General features: G+C 47.6%; 7 protein-coding genes across 7 annotated transcripts; 6 read left to right on the forward strand and 1 right to left on the reverse strand.

The window, feature by feature from the left end:
- Positions 1 to 3,065: 3,065 nt before the first annotated feature.
- Positions 3,066 to 3,260, forward strand: C7974DRAFT_322261 (uncharacterized protein; the record flags this gene model as incomplete). Its single annotated transcript, XM_046138851.1, has 1 exon — positions 3,066 to 3,260. One exon carries the CDS (start codon positions 3,066 to 3,068, stop codon positions 3,258 to 3,260), a length of 195 nt encoding a protein of 64 aa, XP_045991846.1.
- Positions 3,261 to 3,943: 683 nt separating this feature from the next.
- C7974DRAFT_405285 (uncharacterized protein) lies at positions 3,944 to 5,970 on the reverse strand. The gene is made up of 6 exons (XM_046143030.1): positions 5,663 to 5,970; positions 5,579 to 5,612; positions 5,394 to 5,489; positions 5,263 to 5,317; positions 4,983 to 5,216; positions 3,944 to 4,934 (listed from the first exon to the last, which is right to left on the reverse strand). Exons 1-6 carry the CDS (start codon positions 5,776 to 5,778, stop codon positions 4,351 to 4,353), a joined length of 1,119 nt encoding a protein of 372 aa, XP_045991847.1. The 5' UTR covers positions 5,779 to 5,970; the 3' UTR covers positions 3,944 to 4,350.
- Positions 5,971 to 8,985: 3,015 nt separating this feature from the next.
- Positions 8,986 to 10,026, forward strand: C7974DRAFT_476228 (hemolysin-III related-domain-containing protein; the record flags this gene model as incomplete). The annotated part of the gene is made up of 2 exons (XM_046146675.1): positions 8,986 to 9,710; positions 9,766 to 10,026. The coding sequence occupies exons 1-2, from the start codon at positions 9,252 to 9,254 to the stop codon at positions 10,024 to 10,026; spliced, it is 720 nt and encodes a 239-aa protein (XP_045991848.1). The 5' UTR covers positions 8,986 to 9,251.
- Positions 10,027 to 11,596: 1,570 nt separating this feature from the next.
- On the forward strand, positions 11,597 to 14,621 carry C7974DRAFT_345790 (subtilase). Its single transcript, XM_046139361.1, has 5 exons — positions 11,597 to 11,807; positions 11,860 to 12,210; positions 12,258 to 12,392; positions 12,454 to 12,525; positions 12,574 to 14,621. The coding sequence occupies exons 1-5, from the start codon at positions 11,700 to 11,702 to the stop codon at positions 14,479 to 14,481; spliced, it is 2,574 nt and encodes an 857-aa protein (XP_045991849.1). The 5' UTR covers positions 11,597 to 11,699; the 3' UTR covers positions 14,482 to 14,621.
- A 1,771-nt stretch (positions 14,622 to 16,392) lies between these two features.
- C7974DRAFT_405292 (uncharacterized protein) lies at positions 16,393 to 17,123 on the forward strand. The gene has a single exon (XM_046143031.1). The coding sequence runs from the start codon at positions 16,637 to 16,639 to the stop codon at positions 16,955 to 16,957; it is 321 nt and encodes a 106-aa protein (XP_045991850.1). The 5' UTR covers positions 16,393 to 16,636; the 3' UTR covers positions 16,958 to 17,123.
- A 569-nt stretch (positions 17,124 to 17,692) lies between these two features.
- Positions 17,693 to 20,545, forward strand: C7974DRAFT_380888 (uncharacterized protein; the record flags this gene model as incomplete). Its single annotated transcript, XM_046140558.1, has 9 exons — positions 17,693 to 17,931; positions 17,977 to 18,076; positions 18,122 to 18,219; positions 18,342 to 18,407; positions 18,509 to 18,596; positions 19,006 to 19,137; positions 19,190 to 19,416; positions 19,578 to 19,943; positions 20,005 to 20,545. The coding sequence occupies 9 exons, from the start codon at positions 17,693 to 17,695 to the stop codon at positions 20,543 to 20,545; spliced, it is 1,857 nt and encodes a 618-aa protein (XP_045991851.1).
- A 4,931-nt stretch (positions 20,546 to 25,476) lies between these two features.
- Positions 25,477 to 26,136, forward strand: C7974DRAFT_380889 (uncharacterized protein; the record flags this gene model as incomplete). The annotated part of the gene is made up of 1 exon (XM_046140559.1): positions 25,477 to 26,136. One exon carries the CDS (start codon positions 25,477 to 25,479, stop codon positions 26,134 to 26,136), a length of 660 nt encoding a protein of 219 aa, XP_045991852.1.
- Positions 26,137 to 27,005: the final 869 nt, after the last annotated feature.

Genomic DNA, 27,005 nt, shown 5'->3' on the forward strand with positions numbered 1-27,005 from the left:
ACTAATATAAGAAAGCCTTATATCTAAATATAGTAGAGAATTAGTCCCTAATATATTTAAAAAGCTCCTAGATAGAAGTAGAGTTGCTAATAAAGGTAGCAGATATCTTAAGTTCTTATAGAGAGACTAAGCAGAGAGCAGTCTAAGCATTATTAGAGATCTATTTAATAAAGTATAAGGAGTTCTTATTCTAGATATTATATATCTAATCTTTAACCTCTTTTATTAATACTTTACTATAAAAGTAAGTAGAGCAGGTTAGGTAATAGCTATTATAGAAGTTAGAGGTAGCTATTATATTTTTAGGATTAAACATCTACTATATAAGCTTAGAGATAATAATAGCATAGAAGAAGTATACACTATAACTAGTTAGAGGGGCAAAGCTAACTATAAAAAAGTAAAGATAAGAGAAGGGAACTATATTAATAGCTAACTTCCTTAGGTTAGAGTTAAGCTAACTAGGGAAGTATAAGCAAGTAGTAACACTAGATATAATAGCAGAGATAAGGTAATTTAAGTTACTATAGGATAGGTTAGTTAACTTAAGAGTTCTAGTATAAATATTATATAAGGCCTGCATCTAGTTAGTTTCTTCCTTCTATTATAACTAGTTTAAAGTATCTTATACCTTATTATTAATATAGAAGGTCTTGTTAGAGTTCTTAATAAGCTAATAGATAGAGAGAGTTGCGTTATAAGGCTCTATAATAGTGTCTAAGACTTTAGGAGATAGTATAATAGAGAAGGTAGCTATTATTTAGTTAAGGAACTCCTTATAGATCTTTAAGATTAGAAGTATACCTATACTAGCGCTAGTTCTACTACTAAGGGAGTAGGTAATCTAAAAACCTTAGAGGCAGTTATAGCTCTTAGCCTTGCGTTAGACAATATTAAGGACCTAGTTAACTAGCTTAGCACCCTTAGTATAGTGTCCCTTTACCTAATTATTACTAGCACTAGACTAACTAAAAATAAAGTTATTAGGATAGAAGAGTTATCTAAGCAGTCTAGCGCAGACAGAGTCTATAGTACTAGGCTCTAAATTAATAAGAACAGCACATAGAATAAACTTATTACTAGAAGCCTACTATTAATTAGCATCTATCTTATATAGAAGGTAGGAGAGACTAAGCATAGTACCTTGTTAAAGTAGACGTTTATGCGCTTAAGCTAGAGGTCTAAGGTGCTATTATAAATACTAGAGTTATTAAGGCTATACTTACTAGAAATAGTTTGCTAGAAGGCAGCACTAATTTAGTTGCCCTAGTTATCTTTAGGTACTATAATAATGCAATTAGAAGTAGCCTATATATTAGCCTATCTAAAGATAAACCTATAGATCTAAAGGCTATTATTAGCTATTATTCTTTAAATGTTATATTAACCCTAGGGCAAAAGATAGAGCTAGGGATGTGTTAAGCAGATATATAATACTAGATATATGCGTATAATTTTACACATCTAAATAGCTTCTGCAAGGTAAAAGTAGTTACTATAGCAAGTATGCGAGAATAATAGGGTTAAGGCAGTAGATAGTGCTGATCGAAAGTTAGGTTGAGGAGTAGAGCCTGGGCGCTGCTAGTCGCGTAAGCTCGACGCTAGATTTGACGTCATTAGAACGGCGCTACCACCAGAGGGGGCTAAAACCACCATCGCGAAAGAGTAAAGTCCGTACGCAGAGGCCTAATGAAAGAGACAACAGCTGTAGCAGGACGAAGACCATGAGGATTGGCCACAAATAGTTCTTCGTTGTCTCCCTGAACACTGGTTGACTCTGTACTGATGCGCAACTGTCGGTCCAAATACTGTAGCTTGTTCTCTATCGCAATAGCTTCTGGTAATATCCACTAATTGCGCTTGTGCACTCTACTTATCGAACACCTGCCCGTGGTCCAGTTTTGAGGACCATAGTATATATGGTTTATACTTCTTCTTTCAAGTCCTTGTCTTCCCTACACGTAACCTCACTTCCTACTAAAGATGCTTTAACAGCTTTTGCCTCAACTGTAAGGTCTTTTCCGCTCAACACCACAGTCACACACGGAAACATCACAATTCCAAGTTGGCTCAAAAACTGCACAAATACAAAAGTCTTTACAGTAACTGAACACAACCAGAACGCGCCGTCATGGATCGTAATACTTTAGCGCAATGACATCATTCTGAGCGCAACTCCAGTCAATGTTGTTCGTCACCGTCTTCTAGTCTGACAGCATATCAGACTTTCTTAGTGACAGAAAGGCAGTGTCAGGCCCTCTACGATGTCTTCAATCTTCGCATTGCATAGTTGCGAATAGTCATGAGAACACAATGTACGTATCAGCCTCAGAATGATTATGACGTTCATAGTCTAAACAACACTCGCTCCAGGACTCATACATACCTCGGAACAATTATGCGCACGGTTATACGCATGGATCTAGAGCTTACCCAAATTGCATCACTACTCAACGAAAAGGACCTGTCTGGAGAGCAGCTTGATAGGATTTCAGCGCAAGTTGCGAAAATCACATGTCAAAAGGAGCGCATCCTAGGGCTATTGCACCAATGCATTGCCGAGAACAGAGAAACAATTCGACCAGATACTGAGAAAGCTTGAAACAAGATGCAGCAGAGACGGCCGCACCTGGAAGCAAGGAGAGCATATGCTGTGCAGAATGCTGGCCTGAGCTCAAAGAAGTCGCGTGAAAAGTGCGTGCCGCATAGGCGAGCAGCCATTGACAGCACAGGTGGAAACATCAGGCGAAAGCCGCTATTGTTTGCAGATCAGTCACCACGATGCTAACTTTATTAGGCCCAAAAACCCTCATTTGAGTGCTTCGGGTCAAGTCACCGATGTCAGACCATGGCAATCACGCATGATCAACTGCCGTCATTGTATCAAAGCAGGCACTCAAGGTCACAATCTGAACACAATCTGAAATCCTTGATCCTTATCGAATCCTTCCAATATAGTGGTGCAGATTTGATTAAAGTAGCTGTGAAATCACCCAAGAGTCTTTGGTGACTGCTGGTACACAGAATCGGTTCATACCTCGCACACCTATCTCACTGGATCTATGATGTACGACTTTACTCAGATCGAATACAGATGTTGCCATCTTCGCTATATTGTGCGATCATGGTGTGTAACATATCAAGAAAGTCACACCCGGTGTCCTCTTAGTGTTGCAATGTATGCGATAAACTTCAATCGCCATGAACAAGCTGACCGTTGCTCTAGAGAGTATAGACTTGCTGAGGACTGTGGTCAGTAGAATACAGATCCGTGCCGATTTGGAGTTAACCTCCTTGACAAGGCGATTGTAGAGAGCAACGCGTCGTCGCAACCGAGGATGCGTGCTGCAGTGCAGCAAGAAGACCCAGTGTGCTGATTGTGGATCGATTATCTAACAAGAAAAGGAGGAACAAGAAGGACGAGGCAGCTTCTGCAACGGCCGATATTTACTATTGCTAGCAAGTATGAATGCGTAGTGTAGATGCCTGGGAGTTGCTCAGATGAGGACAGGTGGAGCGGCACAGGTGAACGGAGACGTCAGCGCCAGCGCCAAGCAGAGCCTGTTGGCTGGAATGATGAAGCAGCCTTCTGGGTGGCTAGATATCCTAGTCGAGTTCAGCATTCCGCGGAGGCATGCGACAGATTACGTCACGTGTAATTTGTGTTATTCTGGAAAGTATTGCAACACAGTTGCAGGCTGCGGGAGCAGGTCCCAGCCAACCATACGGCTTACGGGTCTGTGTGGCACGCTAAGCATATTCAGCCAATAAAACAGGGTTAGTGCTCGTACCACCATGCTCTAGCCTGGTCGCTCTTAGATCTAAACGCTGCATGGCGCCAGCGTTAAGTGCGCATCGCCAGGATGGATCCCCTTCCGCAGTCCTCTTGCTACTCGTAACTAGTTATACATCGCAGCTTCTTTATACCCAATCACGTTTACAACATCTACACATCCCAAGATGTCAGCCTCTTTGGGAACGGCCCAATGCTCCTGGTGCTTTCCGAACTATTAGCGCTCTTCCCATTCTCTGAAGAACCTGGTTTCGACCTATTTTTTAGGCACCCTCAATCCTGGACTGTGCAGCTATGACGCGTGGACCATCGACTGTCAAAACGTGCGAAAGAACGGCATGGTTTGCAGGCAGCCTAAGCTCTTGCTGGAGAAGTCGTGGGATAAGACAATCAGATGGAACTGCAAGATTGCCGCACTGGCGGCAACGTCCACCATCGCATCCAGCAGATCAGTGTCAGCACCTGCAGCATACCAGAGTTGACGCTGAAAGCACAGATTGACGTTTTCCTGTCTCCAAAAATCGATGTCGTCGCTCGCAGTATGTCGCATCGCGCTTCTACTCCGAGATAGACCCGCTCTCGCAACGGTAAAACGACAGTATGTGCTCAGTAGGTATTCTTGGCATTTGACACAGCGCGACGATGCTGCACTCGAAGCGTTTTGAAGCAAACTGGCAGACACCTGTGCTAGGTTCTTCGTCGGCGACTGGGCGATCCAAAGCACCTCCTGCCTCGAATCTTGGCAGGATGTGGTATGGACGAGGAAGAACGCATGAGTTGCTCGAGGGCGGAAGAAGCAAACTGGAAATTCTGCACCGGTCGCGTATGGCCTGGCCAGGAGAGAACTTTGGACCATCACTGGATGAAACCAGATATCCTTCCTCTTGGTTTAGGATTGCAGACCGTGGCGACAAGGACACAAGTGAGCAATGACGGGCCATTCGAGAGGTTTCCAAAAATGGTGACACGGATGCTGGTTCGAAAGGAGAGGGATACTCGACTCGCTCGTTCTGCGTTGAAGGGGAAGGTAAATTGGCTGAGCTGACCATGCTGCCAAACATCCGGTCACCGCAGTAGTCGTCAGTACTACTCGATGAAGTAGATCTCTGGATACTCGACCTCGAGCTTTTGCCTCCTGCACCTGTTACCCTGGATTAGGAACTTCAGGAAAGATAGTTGTTCAACGAACCTTTGTTTAGCGCAGTGTGTCCAGTCTTGAACTCCCCAAGATACATCCTATACGCATCATACTCCGGAGATTTCTTGTACTCTGATAATGCGACATTGTATCTCTCTTTCTCAACACTGGCTTGGCACTGATATACTTCTCGGGCTTCTGGTTGCAGAGCCTGCCATCGAGCCCCAACTATTTTTGCGGAATCCGTGAACGATAGCTTTTCGCCCTTCAAATCATTTCTTGTGTCTGCTCTTAGTTAATGGCAGTCGGCATAGCAGGAGAAGCCACGTACCTTGAGCAAACATTACATAAGCAGGCGTTGCTCTCTCTGGTGCATTTCTATCGGGCTGAGCTAGATTAGCTGTGTCTAGAAAGCAATACCGATTGAGAGAGCATGAAAACGGCGGGCCCAACTGTACTGACTTGTGGCCGTCTCGTATACTTCCGTTTTAGACGAGAGGTTGGGCGGCAATGACTGCTGGTGTGACTGCGCGATTCTGTAATGGCGTGCTGAAGCCTCTGTTGACACGCTAAATCAGCGTGCTGAACAAGTTCAAGGTCCTGTTGTTGGAACAAAGTACTGGAAGTGAGTTTGTTACTGCAAATACCTTTCTATGATGTGTCTTTACTTTGAGGTAACTTCTATGGTACATGTAAGTTTATCCAGACTTGGCAAAGCCTAGGCGACTTACAGGTCGGATTCGGTGATGTCTAACAGTGTTTGCCATGAAAGAAATCCTTCCGCGAAAAAGAGATTCAAGTATTCCGAGAGCCCTAACAGTTCAAGGGCTTTCTTCACTTCGGCCATGATGAGCTTGTGATGGCGTATGACTCGAAATGTGTATCGCAGAGGTGACAAGAGTGAAGATTTGGTGTTGTGCTTGTATGTGAGCACGATGAATGAGCAGAGCAGCCAGCTAATAGACCAAACTACTGTGCTCGTAGTAGTAGCAGAAGACGTGTCGGGGCAGGCAGTAGAATGCGGAGAGGTGACGAGATGATGGCTTGCAATAAGCGTGGATCACCTGCACGCATCGCTCGATCAAATTTTGAGCTAATCAAGTCTCAGCCGCTCTCCATGCGTGCCGGAGACGCGGATGACGAAGGAGCTACCGTGTCCGTGCACTCAACGCGCGGATTCAGTCAACGCGCCGAACCACCAAAACACCATAATCGTTACACCCTTACAACAGTACAACGCAATGGGTTTAGAAGAAGCGCTTGCAGAGTGTAATACTTTTGCATCTGAAGATAAGATCCCATAGTCTAAAATAGCAGAAAAGCATGGCGTTGTACGGTCAACGTTGACGCGTAAGTGGAGGGGTGAGATGTGGTCGCGAGAGGCAGAGAGTATTGCACGCCAGAAGCTCACCCCACAACAGGAGGAGGAGCTTGTGAAGTATATAAAGGAGCTTACTAGTCGTCATATACCACCTACAAGAGAGATGATCGCCAATTTCGCGTCAGCAGTCGCCCAGGAGCCAGTTAGCGAGAGCTGGGTCACGCGCTTCATCAACAAGTACGCCATTGATCTCATCTCTCAATACTCAACAGGTATGGACGCCAATCGCCACAACGCCGATTCCTACGTGAAGTACGAGCTGTACTTCAACCTGCTACAGCAGAAGATCGCTCAGTATAAGGTCGACGCTCAGCACACGTATAATATGGATGAGAAGGGCTTTATGATTGGCGTCACCTCAAGAACCAAACACGTGTTTAGCAGGCGTATGTGGGATAAGAAGGAGGTCAAAGCATTACTTCAAGATGGCAATCGCGCCTAGGTGACGCTCATAGCGTGTGTATGCGGCGATAGATTAGCTCTGCCGCCAGGCCTCCTCTACGAGTCCGCCAACAACACCATTCAATCACGCTGGGTAGAGGAAATTAAGCTAGGAATACATTCTGTGCTTGTTTCCTCATCGTCTACAGGCTGGACTAACAATAAGTTAGGCCTTGCTTGGCTTAAACAGGTCTTTGATCGCTTCTCTAAGGCCAAAGCTCAAAGAAAGTACCGCCTCCTAATCCTTGACAGCCACAGCTCCCATGTAACAATAGACTTTATCAACCACTGCAATCAGAACAAGATACTACTAGCTATCCTTCCTTCTCATTCAACCTATACGCTGCAGCCGCTTAATAAAGTCATGATTAAGCCTCTGTCATCTGCGTACTCAAAGGAGCTCACAATACACCTTCACAGCGGCCAAGGGCTATCAGTAGTCAAGAAAAGCGACTTCTTCCACCTGTTCTGGAAGGCCTAGGTCAGCACGTTTACTCAGGAGTTAATACTCAGGTCCTTTGAAGCGACGGGTATATCGCCCCTTCAGCCCAACGTCATCCTCCAACGCTTCGCCAAGGACACGCCTAAGGCCTCTGACAGCAGCACAAGCTCTTCTTCAGTCTATTCTAGCAAGGATTAGCTTAAAATAGAGACTCTATTGCGGAAAGTAGTTAGGGACAAGACTAGTAAGGAGCTGAGGAAGATCAGCCGCTCGCTCCACCACATCTCAATTCAAAATCAGCTCCTCCACTACGAGAATCAGAGCCTTAAAGAGGTGCTTAAGACTCAGAAGAAGCATAAGGATAAGAGTAAAGCTCTTCAGTTCCAGCCTCGCAAGGAGTATCACGGTGGAGCTGAGTTCTACTCTCCTAGCAGAGTAGAGAAAGCACGCACTGATGAGAGGACAAAGCAACAGAACCAGAAGGCAGAAGAACTCAGAAAAGCAGAGATGACAAAGCTTAGGCACGCTAACAAGCTATACAATGAGAAGATTGCTCAGGAGAGGCGTGAGCAACGGGCGAGAGAGAAGGAGGAGCGTGAGCGAGTTAGAGCTAAGAAGGCCGAGGAAGCAGCCGAACGCAAGGCTCAAAGAGAGCATAAGAAGCAAGCTCGCAACGCTCAAAAAGCTGTACAATTGCCCCAAAGAGGTAAGCGAAAGGCCTCACAGTCTGCAGCACCAAGAAAGAGGCAGAAACGTAGTACAGTGGCTGCGCGGCATAGTGTTGTTGCTGCAGAGCCTCCTGCGGAGCCTCCTGCGGCACCTCGCACCCACACCACCCGCAGCGGTAGAACAGCAACTATATACAATTAACATGTATAAGAGAATATCGTTGCATAGGCCTATAGAACAATCCACTAAATTATCCTGTAATAATAACTATTGTATGTGGCTGTACAGCCTCATTTTTGCAGGTGCTTGTTAGGGTGGTTCGGCGCGTTGACTGAATCCGCGCGTTGAGTGCACGGACACGGTAGCCAGTCGTCGCTCTTGAACACAGCAGCCCACACCTTGTCGTAAGCGCAAGACTTAAAATGGACCACATCGGCTGCGTTCAGGGCTGTTGAGGGAAGCAGAGAAGACGACTCTTAAGGGAACTCTACGATGGCTGGTGATCTCGTCTTGTGCTTTTGGTCTGCAAATTTACTGGTAACCAGTCAGAGGCGTTTCAGTGTTTGGCTAAAGCACTTACTCTAAATTTAGAGAGGTTGGCGCAGCTAGCGATCGCATTGGTCTTGAAGCTTCGCCCTGTCGCTTGACGCCATTTTCAGTCCAAGAAGAGGTTTGCTCAGGCCGTCGCCCAAAGCGTGCTCCAAGCTGGCCCATAGCCTCCTTCAACTCCTTAATGCGTCCCTCCACTTGCTTACAGGGGGCATCGAGCTCGTTGCTATGCATTCCTTACAATCAGAGCAGCTCGACGATGAGCCGACAACCGGGGGGATTTTTTTGCGTGAAGTGCTTCGAAAAAGTATCTGAACAATCTGTCATCAGCTCTGTCGCCAGCGTGAACAGCATATAGGCCGGAAATACTCGACAAGAAACCCACCCTCGTTTCGCCGGCGCTTATTGTGTACTGTCCGATAGGGTCGAGAAGGTAAAGTGGGGCCAAAGCTATGAAGTCTCAGAAAAGTGCGAGGCGCAGCAAATCTACATGCTGTATGTACTATGCAATGAGGCACTACATGTGTTGCGCATTCCCTGCTGCTGCCGAACCTGCCTGCAAAATGCACACACCCAAGTGCAAAAACCTGACATGCTCGGTCTCCACGATCCAGTTGGCGGATTTAGCGTGAGCTGTAGCGTGTCAGCGTGATTGCTAGCGATGCCTTTGCTCCAATGCACGCACGGCGCATTATCTCAACCGCAGTCGACTTGCATTGCTTCCTGACTGTGTCCATATGTCACGCTGCAGAGTCTGGCGAGCTGCTAATTCCGGCCGGCTCGCTCCTCGCAGCTGCAGGCTCTTCAGCTAGCTCGCTAGCCAGCTAATATCCTAAGCATGCGTACTGAAGAATATCCATCCAAGCTCAGTCGCCGACGACGCGGCACGACCTCCTACATTGACTCGGTGGCCTCCATCGTCCGCATCCACACGGAGACAGTAAACATCTGGACCCATTGCCTGGGCGCCCTCCGGTTCTCAGCAAGCGCAGCACGCCTGGTCTTCGCTGCCTCAGGCTCCGCCGCAGAGACAGCCGACGGTGCAGTGATCGTCATGTACCTGGCTGCGGCAGCTTCCTGCTTCCTGATCTCTTCGCTCTACCATACGTTTGCAAACCACGCTCGAGCGGACTTGTGGCAGCGCATCGATCACCTCGGCATCGTTGCAGTTATCTGGGCCTCCTCGGTGTCGTTCACTTTCTTCGCTTTTCGCTGCCAGCCAGGTCCACAGTGGGCGCACATCAGCCTAGTGACTCTGGCGAGCGGATGGTCTCTGAGGCGTCTGTGGAAGATAGGAGTCAGCCACGGCGGACGCAGCTCTTGGGGCGCTGGTCACACTGCCAGCGCTGCAGTGCAAGTACCAAGCCCAGACAGCTTGTCAGATCAGTAGTTTACTGGCCGCCTTCGCAGAGCTGTTCGTTGCCAACAGCATAGGAGGTGCGCTGTACACGACCAGCATTCTCGACGACGCCATCGGGAAAGAGCTGGGCATGCCGGACGCCAGCCATCACGCCATGCACGTCGTCGTCCTATTTGGGGCATGGAGGTACCAACAAGGTCTGCTGAAGGCCTATCGCGCTACCACTCAAGTAGGCACCGGCTTTTGTGGGTGAAGGAGCACGCTGTGAGAAGAAAATCAGGAGCAGCACCCTAGAAGAAGGCGAATCGACGCTCTGAGAGGTACCATTTAAGGTCCTGCATCGATATCGAGCCATGAGCTGACTGTGGGGTGGACGTACAAGTCAGCATTCGAGTTGAGTCTACACACACATTCGTTCGTGCAACATTCTCTTCCTGTCACGTAGCATTCTCTCCATGTCATATGTGAAAGACCCACAGCCTTGGCAGAACGACAACGTGGTCAAAGGTGGTTGAACCTCTCTTTACATCCTACTCGTCTCTTACGACGACAGGTCCGTCTGAGTTGATTCATCCTGCCTTGAGCGACGCTCTGCAACAGCAAGATCCTTCAGGAGCGGGGCGGCCCAAAGTCCCCGACAACTGTGCCGCATGCTGTTGTAGACGAGAAGGATGCCGCCGTCTTGGCCCGCCCCTTGGTCAACGGTACAACCAGTGCTTCTGTCGGTGGCAACGCTCCAATGGGAGCGCTTCCAACCACGCTACCTGCAACGTTGCATATACCGGTACAGCACTGGCCAGGCAAGGACTTGGGTCACTTCGAAGACATACATCTGCCGTGCCTCGCAGGCGCAGGGTTGTGTTGGATGTACCGTATCGTATGGGTGGTAGGCAGGGCCTCTGGCTGTGTGGTGTGTGGCGTGGTTATTGGATTTGGGTTTGGGCGGGTCTGAATCTTCCGAACGCGCGGGGGATCCCCGTCAACGTGATTCTAAGCGCACCCAGCTCAGCCAGTTGGGGGCTTTGTTTGCGCTCTGTACGGCCGCGGGCAATCCCAGAAAGCGGTTGCGCAGGGCTGGAATGCCTCCGGGTCGCTGTCTTGCGCTCTGTCAGGCACAGCACAGAGCGTCATGCTCTTCGCGCAAAAGTCCAGTAGTTTGGAATATACGAGAGGTTTTCCTAGCTTGAAAGCTAAAAATCTTCATCTGGGTTTGCGGTAAAATTGCGTTGTACAGCGCGAAAGTCACCAATTTCGGTATTTTGGTTGGGGACAAATCTCAAAATCTTGGCGACAAATCTCAGCAGCCTATTAAGATGAGGCCTAACTTATCTTACGATATGTAGTAATTGCACAGTATAATAGTGTCGTAGGGTAGGTGTAGAGGCGAGAATGTCTAAGGGGATTGCTTTGTAAGTACGGCTTTTTTTTCCAACCTGCGTGCCTACAACATGCAGTTACCCTGGTTACTTCCCCGACATTGGCGCATTACCGGTATGGTAGGGATTGACTTACAAACTTCCGGCCTTACTACACACGTCGTAATCAAAGACAATCTGACATTGAGATTTATTCCCCCTTCCAAGCCGCCGATGCGGCCCCTGCTAGAACAGTAGCCTGCAGGTGTTAAGATGACCTAATCACTCTCTAAACTTGCGCAGCGACACTAATGAATCATGAATCGTTGAACGGCCTTTTACAACAACGGAATCTATTCCTGATAGGTTTATTGGCTCTCTAGAGGTGCCGTCAACGGAAATGCCTCAATCCAGCAGGAGGTCAAGCTGCTGGAGCAGTCCTATTCTATAAAACGTCCCTCGCCATACCTATCATCATCCTTCGAGCCAGTTTTTTTGTTCTCGTGCTCGTTCGATAGTGTCTACTAAGTCCGACGTCTGTCCGTGCGTCTTCGAAGATCGTGCCGGTAACATGGTGAAAAGCATTCAGCTTTTGCCGCTGATTGCCAGCGTGGCAGCCGCGCTTGCGCTCGGAAGGAACATCCCGGGCTCTTTCATCGTCGAATTTGAGGCTGAACAGGTATGCTTCCTCATCAGAGGCCGTTACTGCGCCTTCTAAATCCTGCCCATAGGACCTGTTGTCCTACCACAGTGAGGTGGATCCGATCGCCGACACCGTCAGAACGTTTAACTGTAGTGTGTTTAAGGGTGCTACTATTCAATTCCGGGACGATAAGACGGCCGCTCAAGCGGCAGTTCAGTTGAAGACACTGGACTCTGTGAAAAACATTTGGCCAAATAGGCTGTACGCGCGGCCCGACTTCAAGCTCGACTCGACTGCTGCGTCAGTGGGATCCATGCGAAAGGTCAAACGACAGAGAACTAACAACACGTATTCACCACATGTTCAAACTCAGGTCGATAGGCTGCACGCTGAAGGGATCACCGGACGAGACGTAAAGATCGCTATCATCGACTCTGGTGTGAGTAGCTTCGCAAGATGTCGTGACGACTGAATCTGATCATGTAGATTGATTACCTTCATCCTGCTCTGGGAGGCTGTCTCGGTTTAGGATGCCTGGTCGTGGAGGGCTATGACCTGGTGGGAGATAATTACACTGGAAGGAACACGCCTGTCCCGGACGATGACCCCATGGACTGCAGTGTAGGTCTTCCAATCTCAGTGCAATTTCAAAACAACATTGGCTTATGATTTGCACGTATAGGGACATGGCACGCACGTTGCTGGTATTGTTGCTGCTCAGCCCAATGAGTACGGATTCACTGGTGCTGCTCCGGTAATACTCCCTCTCCCCGACGAAAGCCGTGCGTCTAATATCCTACAGGGAGCAAAACTATCTGCATACCGTGTTTTTGGATGTGATGGAGGCGCCGACACAAGTGTTATAATTGATGCGTATATGCGCGCATTCGAAGATGGCGCCAACATCATTACTGCTTCTCTCGGATCAAGAGGAGGCTGGGACGAGGACGCCTGGTCAACGTTGCTATCACGAATCACCAAAGCTGGCGTTCCATGTCCAACTTCTGCTGGTAATGATGGCGATACAGGCCTTTTCTCTTCCTCGGTAGACTCAACTGCCATTGCCTCATATGTCAACACAGAGTTTCCTGCCTTTGTCTCCTCAGCCAGACTCACCTCCAATGGCACATCTTCGTCAAACATCACCTATATTCCTGGACAACCTCAGGCTTGGGCCGGCGTAAAGCTTCCTTTGTGGGCATTATCATTTGACACGACCGTAAGCGACCAAGGCTGCAACCCATTTCCGGACAACACCCCAGACCTATCCGAAAAGATTGTGCTGATTCGGCGCGGCGGCTGCACCTTTGCTGTGAAGGCCGAGAATGCCGCTGCTAAAGGTGCTCGCTATGTGTTGATATACAATAACGCCAGCGTTGGTGCATTCTCGTTGGAATTAAGTACAGACGACATCCTGGGTGTCGGCATGCTGTTTGCGGAAACAGGCATCAATCTTATCAACGCCTTGGCCGTCGGCTCTGAGCTTGTCCTAGAATTAGGGGACCCCAAAGCTCTTCAGTTGATTGTCCAGCAAGACACGATTGCGGGCGGATATGTGAGCGATTTCACGAGTTGGTCTCCCACCTGGGAAGCGGGAATAAAACCACAGTTCGGTGCCCCTGGCGAGAACATTCTTTCAACTCTCCCACTCTCACAGGGCGGCTACGGCATAGCGTCTGGCACGTCAATGTCGTGCCCGCTCGTTGCTGGTGTATATGCGCTAGTTTCCAATGTTCGGGGGACTCTGGATCCCGAAATTTTGGACAGGATCTTTTCCGCAACTGCAAATCCAAACCTCCTGTACGACGGGTCAGCGGTCTTCCCTTGGCTTGCACCCGTAGCCCAACAGGGATCAGGTATGATCCAAGCCTGGGACGCTGCACATGTCACCACTATCATCAGTCGCTCAAACATTGCCTTCAATGACACGGATTACCTAGTTGATACTACCAACTTTACCATTCTCAACACTGGAAGTGAGTCAGTCACTTACGATATCGGTACTGTCGGTGCCGCCACGGCCTATACTTTTTCGAATAGCACGATCGTCGATCCTTTCCCCGGCATGGGATTAGATGGTGCATTCGCCCAAGTGCTGCTGAGCGAATCCAAGGTCACTGTTCCCTCAACTGGTAAGGCTGTCATTAGTGTGACAGTGATACCCCCTGCTCTGGAGGCCCGCCGTCTTCCTGTCTACTCCGGCTATATCACGCTCAATGCCACCAACGGAGAAAGCTTATCTCTTCCCTACCAGGGAATTGTCGGCAGCCTCAACAGCCAGGATGTACTGGGTAGCTGGGAGCTCTTTGCCAACGACACGTCTGAAGTGCCCATTACCACCGACGGCACGTCGTTCATTGTACCCCTGCTTAGCAACGGCAGCTCTAACGCAACGTACGAAGAAACAGGTCCGCGGATCGTGGTCACTTTTAAATTTGGCAGTCCCTACATGCGTGTGGAGGCTATCAGCATGGATGGCAGCAATTCCAGCGCCGTCGTCGGTGACATTTTCGACTCCCCTTCGGACTGGATGGCGCGAGACGAGTATTGGTATCCTATCAATGGAAGGCTGGCCAATGAGTCATTTCTTGCGCCTGGTAGATACAAGCTGCGTGCTCGTGCGCTGCACGTTTACGGCGATCGACTTAGCACCGACGAGAAGCAGTGGGATGAAGCTGAGTCACCAGTATTTAGCATTAGCTATACATAGGAGCGGCCGCCTAGGAAGGATGGTTACTACGGTGTCAGGCATAAGTAGTGTAGGTGCGGAAAGACGACCAGAGGGCAAAATCTGGATACCTAAGAGTCATTAATGGGTACCTGCACCAATAGATATAACGTAGTTCACAAACGAGCCGTCTAACCTAAGCGAGCCGTCCAGTTTTACTAAATACAGCCTACCTCCAGCTTATCCTACTATGCTGTCACAACGCGACGCGCAATTATCCTATACTGAAAGCGCATTACAGGGTGCTATCCAAGCTACGCTTGAAGATCGCAACGAGAGCGAACGACGCGTGATTGCAGCCTTTATTGTCCCAAGAAGCACGCTTCGAGACTGACGTGCTGGGGCCTGTCAGAGCAGCAGAAGTGCTCCGCACCTACGTTGAGCTTCAACAGCCGTCCACCGAGAGAGACATGCGTACTTTGCTCAAGGCCACGCGCGATGAGACCTCCAAGACTCAGCTGAGCCATCTCGCGAGATACGTCCGCAGCGACGAGATTGTCGTGAAGCGACCGTCAGTCCTCGACTTGCTGGAGCTATTCCCCGCCATCGACATCTCGCCCGGTGCCTTCCTCGCAATGCAGCCGCCGATGAGGGCTTGACAGTACTGCATCTCGTCCTCACCTCTGTGGAATCCCAGCTGTGCTACGGTGACGTTCTCTGCCGTGCATCAGCCGCCTACGCAAGACAACAAGAAGACTGTCGGAACGGCGTAAGCGTACCTCTCCTCTCTAGCCGTTGGAGACGAGGTTTTCATCAAGATCGAGGGATGCGCCGAAGAGTTTCGTTTGCCAGAGCCGGCTGACGACGTCCCGCTCATCATGATCGCTGCAGGGACTGGTACGACACTTCGATTGCGTAGACCCGCCTGTCTTGCTCTGTGCACTGACTGTAGACACAGGCATCGCCCCTTTTCGCGGGTTCGTGCAGGAGCGCGCAGCGCAGATAGCTGCCGGTCGCGCTCTACCTATGCCGCAGCGACTGCGAGAAAAGCCAACGCTCTTACAGCAGCTGCCAGTCATTACTTGACCACGCGTCTGGAAGGACCACTGCTGCGGCCACGCGGCTCGTGTGCGGGCGCTAGGTTCCTACCACCCTACATGTGCAACGGTCCGAGTGAAGAACGTCGCCTATATTACGGAGCGGCAGCGGCGCTCCTGTACGTTTACCTACCTCAAAATCGTGCAAGAGTGCAAACGGGGAATGTACTGACTCATGCAGTAACGCACGGAGCATTGACTCTTGAACCGAGCGGACCCGCTGCTCGATATCGCGGTGGCTGCATCTCAGTCTCAGTCCAACAGCCTTGCTCAAAGCTGCATCAATCCTCTTCAGACTGTCCAACACTGCTTTGCTCTTAACTTGATAGGTGGGTTGTAATATCTATCAGCAGGAATACCTCCTAGGCCTCGTATGGCTTTGACCTTAATGCTTCGAAGGTCACGATGCATCTTTACGACTTCTCTCCTTGCAATTGGAATGGCTTATGCTATAATTGACGCATGGCGCGGAAGCTGATGATGACTGCAGCCAATGGACAATCATCTGGTCAGCATTGTCAGCCAGTAACCAGGCTTTCATGTTTCCGAATAAACCGGATGTAAGCCCGTGCCCCGCCCAGCATCAACACCACGCCCAATTATCACTAAATCACTCAATTTAGAAGCAGATCGATCAGAAAAAATGCTAGAATTTTGTAGCACGACCTTGAACAACATCCCGACATTCTATTAGTCTGCCAGGGTAGCCTTTGATGGTTTTGTTGACCTTACGTAGGTCAAGAGCCGCCCACACCCGATAGAACCGTGACATCCCCTCAGTTTTTGAGCGACAGGTACGCCTGTAAAAACCTCTCCTTTAGTGGGGATACCCAGGTCTCCATAACTGAGAGATCTGGTGACTTTGAGCACCCTACAAGATAGTCCCAGCCATGCAGATGCATGTAATTGAGTGTCTTTTTAGATGTATGAGCACTGTCCTTGTCCATGTATAATGTCCACTCTCCACCACGGTGAAGTAATTCAGTGTGTAACGCAGGTAAGATCTTCTCAATAAATACCTTACTTGTCATTTTGCCATTACTGTGAGACGTCTCATATGGCATACACCATGCAAAGTCATAGCCAAGCACACAGAAGAGATGGAACTTTCTCTCCTTTACTACCTCCTCTGGCTCTTGCTTTCGGTGCTTATCATACTGCACATTCTCTGGCTTATTTCTTTCACCCTTGCCTTTTCTCCTCTTGATCTTGCGCTTGTGTCGTGGGCCAGTTTTCCAGTGCAACTCATCACACCACAAGACACTCTTCCAATTTTTGCCATGGGGACGCTTTTGAAGCTGGGTATCACACCACTCACGACGCTCACGCTGACGGTAGGGAGGATGCTCATCCTCTTGAGCTGCGATATGCTCAGTGAGAGGAGCAATCTCCTGCACTCGGCGCCATATTGTAATGCGTGAATAGGCCTCTTTCCTACCCTTTGCAACAACCCCAGCCTCAACCTGTATGTCCTGCCATGTATCTGCTTTCTTTTCAAACTCGCAGTGATCTAGATAGTCGACTATCGCGTGTGCGTCGGCTCCGGTAAGCTGTCGTGGTGCACCTCGTGCGTCTAGATAATCGCTGTGATAGAGTGTACGTGGCTCCTTAGACTAAGCAACCGCATAAGCAGTTAAGTGAGGGATATTAAGGGCTGCTTTAATATCTTCAAAGGAGCAAGGTATATGGTGCACGTCGCAGAAGTGTAGAATACCCAGGATTGCACTGCGCTGAGGTGTGTGGAGGTGCCGTTGGGACGCCTCATCAGGTACGTACACCGGTGGTGGGGTGTTAAAATGCTGATGAAAACTTTTCCCAGCCCTCTTGACTATCTCAGTCATCTTGGGCAAGAAAATTAGGAATAAAACGCGTTGATTTAGGCCTGTAGAGGCCTTGTTGATTCATTGATTTCGTGGTGTTGCATCCGGTTTATTCGGAAACATGAAAGCACGCGCTTGTGTCATCGAGCCGATTGACGAGTTCCCGTCCAATCAGATTACCGAAGAGATAATTACCGGCGCTGCCGAGGGGTAAATCCGCTCTGTCATCTTGACGTCCCTTGCTCGCAACGAACACCACTCTTGATTGATTATTCAATTGAGTCTCGTCCACATCCCTCCCGACACTCGCTTCATTCAAAGCTATCCTTGCGCTCGATGACGAGTCAACCCGTAGTGTCTAAGGTAGCAATTCCTAGGCTGAAGCGACGAGACGACGATCGGAAGGCTCCCCAACCAAAAGAAACGAGGAAACCCGAAAGGACATGTACGGTGGCTTGCAACAGTTGTCGAAAGCGCAAGACTCGTTGCACCGGTCAGCAGCCACACTGCCAGAATTGCGCGAATGAAGATCTGATCTGCATCTACACTCCGGATCGGCAAAACTGCTTAAGAGCGTATGTTCTTTCTATTCAATGTAGATCAGTACTTATGTTGAGTAGGGCCACCTATCAGAATAGTCAACTCCTATCTTTTCTGAGGAATCTCGGTGCGGACTCTCGAGGTGCACAGAAGCGGAAGATTGACGAGCTTTTGAACGCGGTATGTGCACGTTTTAGCTATTCGATCAGCACTGATGCATCGAAGATCGAAGGTGACGGCCTCGCCACGGCCTCAGCTGGCGTGCCAGAACCGGACAGTAACCAGACTTCTTCCACAGTCTCTGCAATAACAACTTCCACTGGGTATGTCGTCCACCACCTGCCTTTGAGGTTAGGTTGCTGACGTCCTTCAAAGGAAACCTTCTGGATCGGTTGTTCCGTATTCTCTCCCTTCCACAACAACGCTGACTCGCTCACTTTTGCAGCCGGATGACCCGAATGAACCGGTTGTTGAAGGAATACATGCTAGCTGTGAAAATCAAAATCGAAGGGTACGTTAACACTGCAACTCTATGTTCTGTCAAGCAACACACTGAAGTCTCGCTGAAAAGTGTGATAGTAGCTTCCCAAACTGCTCTAAATGCTTGGCTAGCAACAGGACATCTGTAGATGCAGTCGTTCCACACAGCCTGATCAACATCGCTCGCAAGCGTCTCCACAATAAGCTACATGTGCAATCAGTAGGCTCCGAGAGGTCTCGCCCGTATATACAAGCTCCTGAAGGTGGACGAAACTGGCAATCGGACGACACGATTAACGACAGATCTTCTTCTTATTTGCAAGCCATGCCTTCACCTCAAGACCCCACTTCCAGCCGGCATTCTCTCCGTTGTACACTCCTCAAGTCAAAGTCGGAGACGTTTTCCGCCAGCCACAGCCCGCGGATACTATGTGCAGGCTAACAATACTTGCAGATACGACGACCCTGATTATATTTTCGAAGAGCTCTGGCAAGAACCTCGGGAAATGTACGGCAACAGCAGCACAATCCTTTACTTGACAAGTTCCGCCCTGCCAATCTCACGATGGACAACTGTGTCAACAGACGAAAAGCTCCTCAATCATCTGCTCTTGCTCTTCTGGACTTAGGACACGCTCGTTAATCGTGTCATCGATCGGACGTTTTTCGAAGATGCCCTCAAGTACATGGACCCATCAGATCAGGTGGGCCTGCGTTTCTGCTCACCCTTTCTAGTCAATGCGCTTCTTGCCCTTGCATGTGTAAGCACTTCCCACTAGAAGCAGTGTGATTTGATGCTGAGTTTTTAATCAGCTGTACACAACACAAAACGCAACCTTCTGCACTCCTAATAATCCCGTCACTAGAGATGCCGTCTTCGCGAGGGAAGCAGAACGACTTCTTGTCATTAAGCAAAAGATTCCTTCTTTGCCTATAGCACAAGGTCTCGCTGCACTATATGTCTACGAGGGAAATCTAGGCAAGCTTCCAATGTTTCTGCGTTACAGAGACTACTTCTATCACGCGCACAAGACGCTTCAGTAGGATATCTGGCTATACTATGGCAATGCGTCCATAGACCGTCACCAAGACATCAGGCTCAAGCAAGTTGCATCTCGCATACAGTAGGGCTTCTACGTATATGAATAGTACGGCTTGATGTGGCAAGCTCTAGTCGTTAGAATGCTAAAACGTTCTCTAGGAAGTCTATACACTCATATTGTCGCCACAAACAGATTAGAAAACCACGTATACCTAAGTTGTGGCAGGACAAACAAACGTCGCTCTATCCAAGTAGAAATACAGCAGATTATTGGTGGTTTGCGTATCCGCTGTCCCTCAACGCACAGGAATCGATGAAGGTTGAGATCTTTAACGCAGAATGCAGCCTCGCCGAGATTGTTGAAGAGATTCTTGACTTCCTAGACCCCTGCAAGGGAGAGGCCCTACCACATGAGAATACTACAAGAGCTCGAGACTTGTACCAAAGAGTCTTGGACTTGAAGTACTCCCTCCCAGAACGCCTCCGAGCAGAAGATGCAGTGCATCCTGCTGCTATACTGCTGCAGTAAGCTGGAATAATCCCCGCACAATGTTCTTGCAACGTCTCTCTGACTGAATCCGTGTAGAGCCAATTTTGACGTTGTCTTGATCAGCATTTTGAGTCCTTTCGATGCGATCAAAGAGAGCCTTTTCGGATCCCTCGATGCAAGATCAATCTCTTATTACCATGCGAATAGCATCATGTCCAAGCTTTGGACCTTTCGGGCTTTGTACACACTTCAACATGAGTTTTGGAATATCCAGCTCTGCTCGCTATGCGCTTTCCGCGTACTATTCGACCTTGACTTCGGTTCTTTGCAATTGGATACGTTCACCAAGGCTTGCCAAGGTCTGTATGAAATGACTGAGCGATTCCCGCTTGCTCGTAACGTCTTGGCTTCTCTCCAGTCAGCAATAGAACTACAAGGACTTCAACTACCGTCTTTTGCTACAAGGCATCTCTCAAACAAAACAGCAATAGTGGAGGAATCTATCATGAAATACACAGTCGTCCCTGTCAGTCTTTCCATAAGCACTGTTCATGAAGCAGGGTCAGCCAGGAAGCACGAACAATTAACGCTTTCGGCATTGCTTATGAAGCTCGACTTCAACGTTGGTCCAGACTAAGCGGGATTAGTGCCTCAGCTGGTGCAAGAAGATATAATTTAGAATTTTGGCCCGTGCTCAACTGCGTATAATACTAAACCGCAGTGTAAAGTACAGAGCGTAACATACTACAGGTATCGAATCTCGTAATTACTCTTTTGTCAACGCCTTCTCAAAGATGAGGGAATAGATCAGCAAGGTCGGTGGTTTTTGCGCGATATGCAAAATGGCACTGCAGGGACCGTTTGATGCCTTGATGCGCGCTTAAGCAAACGTGCGCGCGGGTGTCAATGTGTCAGGAACTATGATCTGCTTCTTTGACTTTGCCCTACAACAGCTCAGAAACTACGATCTCGCTCAGGTCAGGCAGAACTTGCCTCAATCCCTTTCTCCAAGGCCAGAAAAATTCATGAGCCCAAAGTTTCGATGGCCATCAGCTCATTCTGCCATCAACAATGGACCTATCCCAGTGAATTAAAGCCTGACCAAAAAAGAGCGAACCAGTTGCTCTATGTTGTAAGTAAGAGGAAATGTGATCCTGCTTATTATAGAGGGTGGTAAACGCGTTGTTAAAAGAGGTACCAGGTATTTCTAGCCCTAGAGGCAGGTTAATAGCAGAGCCTGCAGCTTCTGCTACCTGTAAACCTCCTTAATCTGTGTGTGGTAGGAATGCAAACATTGCCTAATAACCTATTCTAGTGTTATAGTTAAATATGCTAGTAAAGGACTGTTAAAAGTGGTTGTAGACACTAGTTGCAGAAGCGCTCTATAAGTTTAATCTTGCTAGAGGTAGTGCATCCTCTTGCAGGAAGTCTGAGATGTCTATGTCTATATCGGTTTGAGATGCTAGGTCCTATAGGATTCTAAACCCTAGGCTGTAAGCACGCTCTGCTACTCTATTATTTTTCTTTAAAACTCTTAGCTACTAGATTAACTTCCTAACTTTTAGTAGTATCTCTTTACTCTAGGGATTATATACCGCACTGCAGGAAAGCTCTAGTAGCAGCACTATAAGTGCCTGCATAAGGTAATAAGTTATAGACTACTAAGGACTAATTTAGTACAAGTAAGCTATACTTGCTTAGACAGGTAGGATATCTGCAAGGGTCTTTGCAGCACTGACGCAGCTACGGCCTATCTTGTTGTTAAAGTTTAAAGAGCCTTTAGTCTGCTCTAGAATCTGTTTGTTAAGTCTGCATAGATAGGGTTAAGTAATTAGGATGTTTGCTCTAATATAAACTATCTATAAAATAAGGTGTTTATATATAAAGCCTCTATTAATAGTTAGTTATATAAAGTTTAAACCTAGAGGAAGATTTATAGCCTATGTCTTAAGCTTATTATATAAACTAGCAATCCTTCCTTGCATATCCTTCTATAACTTACTTATTACTCTAGCAGAGTATAAGCTAATTATAGCACTCTGTCTAATTTTATTAATATTTACTAGGCACCTTAGGAGTAAACCTGCACTATAAAGCTTAGGAGATAGTAAATTAAACCTAGCAGCATTATTATTATAAATGTTACCTCCTCCTCTGTTATAATCGTTCTAGTAGGATGCTATGTTTTTATCTAATAACTATTCTATTAAAGCTAGTAGCAGTAAGGGCACTAAGTAATAATCCTTAGTAATAAGACACTATCTCCTAAGCATTATACCAAGGCTCCTTTTAAAGGTCTATAGGGCCTACTAGGTCTGCACTAGTCTTTCTTTTCTAATAATCCTAACTATTAGGTCTTTATTCTAAAGATGCAAACCTAGTGCAAGAGCATAACAGAGGGCAATACCTATAGCTACCTAGGCTCTAAAGGCATATAATTAGTAGGGAGCAATAGTAGATAGAGTAATTGTTACCTATTTATATTTCTAACAGTAGAGGTATAGAATATAAAAAGAGCAGTAATCTAGACTTGCATAAGATCTAGGAGGTAGACTAATAAAGGCTTGTCTAGATTTAGCAGATATGCACGAGATTAGTAGATAATATAATTGCGGCTATCTACCTGCTAGTGTGCTTTAGTAAGGTAGGAGAACCTTGCTCTAATAGCGAATATAAGATTTAGTATTACTAGCTACTTCTCTAGCATTTAATAAGGTATTATAGCTGTAAAGTAATTGCGAACCTAGTCTATAAAGACATCTTTTGCTAATATTAGGAATACGTCTTAAACAGTACTTATATAGCGGTCTAGTAGTCTCTGCATAACCTTAATGTTTAGCAGAGCGTATAGGTTAATACTATAGTTTACTTCTATGCCCTTGCTATCTAAGTAAAACGTAGAAGCGCTAATTAGTATAATAGGTCTATATTGCTGTTGTTCCCTAAAAGCCTCTATGCATTGTCTAGAGTTTTTAGGGCTATTTCTAGGCAGTCTATATAGACTGCTAGGGATTAGTAATGTTCTTTAATAGCGTTCTAACTCCTGCTGTAGATGCTAAAGCTACTGCACCTTAGAGCTCTAGCTAATATATCTAGTTGCTTGCAAGTCCTTGTTCCTTAATAAGTCCTTGTCTAAGATATTAGTCTTGTTATTTAAACTAACTTCGGCAAACGTTGTGGTTTCTCTGTATGTTTCGTCAGGATCCAGTAATTTATCTAGCTGTAACGTAGCTGCAGCTTCTGCAACATCCTCTATAACCTAATAGTTGTTAGCTTCTATAAGATTGTGTAGGCTAGATCAATTAGGAATAAATATACTTCTGCTAATAGGTTGTTAATCTGCTGCCTGTTTCTATCTGCAACAGAGTCTTGGAGTTGCCTGAGCAGCTGGGTTATGGCCTGATTCTGCATTATAGCACTGCTGGTGGTTAAAACCGGATGTTTGGCTCTGAAGCGGTATTAACAAACATCTTGAAACGGTCTTTGCGACCTGCCAGGTAGACGCAAGGTAGCTTAAGATTGTTATAGTTTCTATAAGTTGGCTGTTGTCCGTCGCAACGCACTTTGCGCAGTCGGCATCTTGTGCATGCTACTAACACCCTGTCTTGATTGACTTGGCGATTTCGGCGCGGCGGCTGGTGGTGACGGCGTGATCGATCCCGTGGAATTGGCACTTTGGTTGCAGCGTCCGGTCCGGATAAGTGCGACATCGGGAATGACATGATACTGTTGATGATGAACGTAGGTACTGTGACTGGCAATGGGAGGAGATCCTTAAAGACAAGTGAGAGCGTCCTAGTCGAGGACCCCCGCGCCTCTGTGGCGAGCGCGTGGTGCTGCTGAGGAAAGATAGCGCTAAGCCTGCTGCAGAGGTGCTTTACAGTCTGTTGTGCGATTGTTAAGAACTTTTGCTAGACTTCCTGTGGATTTTGGAGCTTGCAATTGGAGCATAGCCGTAGCTAGCAGATTTGCTATGCTGCCAGCTCCTGCACTCTTAAGCAACAGTATAGCCTTTATTTACTGCGCACTGTGCTATAAGGTTGCTTGGAGTTTAATTATTGCGTACGCTAGGCAATGAGGCTGGTTGTCTTTGCCCCGCTTGTTTGTGGGCTCTTTTAGCGTCAAAGGTCATTTACATGCAGACTTGTTAGTTAGGTATTATAGCAGATTCTGTTCTTAGATATGGAGCATCTCGACTTTGCGGATGCAGATATAACTGTCTAGACATACTCCGCGCGTCATCCTAGAAAATAGGGGAGCTAGGGAGCATTAATAGTGGTATTCCCTTTCGTTTATTCTAAGGTTCATTCAGTGATGAACTTGGAAGGATTGCGTCAGCTGTTGATCGTCCTCGGATCTGATTAGACACGGTCGGAGATCTCCTGACGAATCATGTATCACCTGTCACAACTTAGCGAGTGAATCAATTCTGCATTGTTAGCCTAGAGGAAATGGGGTATGCCTGTGTTCTATACTGCAATCTATCGACTGAAGATATAAGCACCGCTTTTTGCGAAGAAGCAAGCGACTGTCTTAATCAGGACCCTGTATGTATGCCCACACCGCATGCGATACCATAGCCACATAGGAACCTAGTGGGAAGCAACGAAATACAAGGGAACAAGAACATAAACATTAGAACCTAAATTAAGCCTTAAGGGTGCCAAGGCTGGCAACTATGAACAGAAGAAGCTAAACACTAGACGAAGACTGTAGGTACAGCGGACGCGACACACAAGGCAACGCGCTTCCACAAACGTGAAAGCATTGTTGTACATACAGGACATTAAGTATAGCATAAACGCAGGAACACTAGTCTTAGGAACAACAACGCGGACGCCTTCCTAGAGAACTCTACTTACTTTTTCCAGCGCCAGCCCTCTTAGAGCAGGACGCTTTCTTATTAGTTGCGGTGGGCTTAGCCGGAATGTGGCAGCACTGCGGGTGCATTGGCTGGAGTCGAATTTCCATACCCTTGCGCACAGGCTGCTGCAACACGGCCAATTTTCCGCAGCAGGCATTTGTTGGGAACTATTAATGCTGTTGTGTCATAACTACCTAAATATGGTCCACTTTTACACTTTCCCATGCTACCTTACTTTTTTAACCGTGGTCCTGCGCTCGCTTCCAGGCTAAAACTTCCACGCGCCGGGAGACACCCAAACTTCGAAGAGCCCTACCATCTACCCCACAACTCTTCTACCTGCTAGTCACTCTACCTCTCAAGTGCATGTCGGCCGCAGCGCTTAGAGTATCGGCCTTGGGCTTCTAACATCGACAATTCGACCAGACCTTAACATAGCCTCCAAGACTGCGTCCATACATTGTGTGTCAGATCATTGGGTTCCCTTTTCACAGGGGGCCCATGCATCTATGGCCGGAGTAAACACAAGCTCTCCTACGGACAACGTACTGCCCTTTGATAGTTAATTCGCACTTCAAACATACCTTGAGCAGTTCTGCCTAGTAGAACATGTTCTTCACAGCAAAGCTACCCTTAATCGCCCGTTCACAGACTTCAATACGCAGTATAGCCTCAGTATATCCCATGGGGGGTCAAATTTCGCTATGTATCCATCCCTGGCAGTATTCAGCACAAGCAATGCGTACACCACTGCGTACGACCCCACAACGATCTTACCGCTGGACACATGCTTCGATGCAGACCAATCGTCTCTCAGCTCGAACAGCAATTATTCGATTGACGGACAAGCGCACTATGTCAGTATATCGAATCCTGCGACGTTTATCGGAAAATCCAATTCCTCATCGCCCAACCGCCGCTACGACAGCCTACAGTCCAATTTTGCAGCACACTCACCGACGATGCCGCAAGCGCAAGTGGGCCGAAGACGATGCTCAGAATCTGCAGAACTGGGCTCTGCACGAGCTGTTTACCTTGAAAAGAATCGCAAAGCAGCAAGCAAATGCAGGAGCAAACAAAAAAGGCAGCAGGAAGAACTTGTGGAAACAGCAAGGGATATGGGACGTCGGAACAAGATACTCAAAGTCGAGGTTGAAAAACTGAATAGTGAAATGCAAGATCTGATGCAGCTTCTAGGTCAGCATGCACAGTGCTCTGATGCTCGGTTGAAACGGTATTTGCAGCGCAAAGCCGATCGAATAGCAACTGGGCGTCAGAAAGAGGGCTTGCCTTCGCCGTTCTCAAGCAGTCCACACTCTAGCACCAGCTCTATTAGCAGGGTTCATTGCCAGAAAGAAGAGTGAAAGCGATGGTAGTTAGAAGTGTGTACTATGAGCGAAGTCTACTTTATATCATTATAGTAGCGGCCTCAGTCATGATCTCTTACGTTAACACATGCAGTGGTGGTTACACGCTCTAACTACAACATCCTTTCTGCTTTAATCTGTAGATAGGATCAGCGTCCGTGCGGGCGAGACACTAGCGTCTTAGTACTACCGTGCCAAAGCGCGCCAGGACCTGAAGATCCTGGAAAATAGTGTCGTGTTGGTATTAGTATTGAATCTGACGTGCCTTGCCCCTACTGCTGTCTGATACTTTATAGTGTTATCTAGACTGCCCTTATAACCTCTCCTATTTCTTAATTATTCTTTCTAAAGTCCCTGTTGTGTAAGCGTAATAATGTTATTTTATAGAGGCAATGACTAGCACGATAAGGTTAGGCTGTGCTATAATTTAGTGCGGCGCCTTAACATGCGGCGCAGCAGTTAGCGGAGGTGCTATTAGGACACTTGCTAGAGCATAAGCTGCCGTACCTGCTTGCTGCTGTTGAGTGAGTGCATTAAGCTATCGCTGCGCACCAGACAGAACGAGGCTAGCCTGACCCTAGGAGCTGCGTGTTATAACAAGACGATCGATATAATTAGCTGTTGATGTCGGCAATCTGCTCTAGGAACTGCGTCGCCTGCCGCTGTATTCGCTTGCCGCCCGCCACGTTTTTGAGGCGTCCTAACGCGGCAACTGTTTGTCGACCTTAAAACGCAGCCGCATCTGCGTTTGCGGTTTAGAAGAGCGTTGTGCTCTGTTACAGATTGCATGAGATGCTTATCTATAGACTGTAGTTGTGGAAATATGTTCCTTACTACTAATTAGCAAAAAAAGCTATACTACTGAT

Source organism: Boeremia exigua, assembly GCF_020726555.1.
Source record: "Boeremia exigua strain MPI-SDFR-AT-0100 chromosome Unknown C7974scaffold_14, whole genome shotgun sequence".
Classification (NCBI taxonomy): domain Eukaryota; kingdom Fungi; phylum Ascomycota; class Dothideomycetes; order Pleosporales; family Didymellaceae; genus Boeremia; species Boeremia exigua.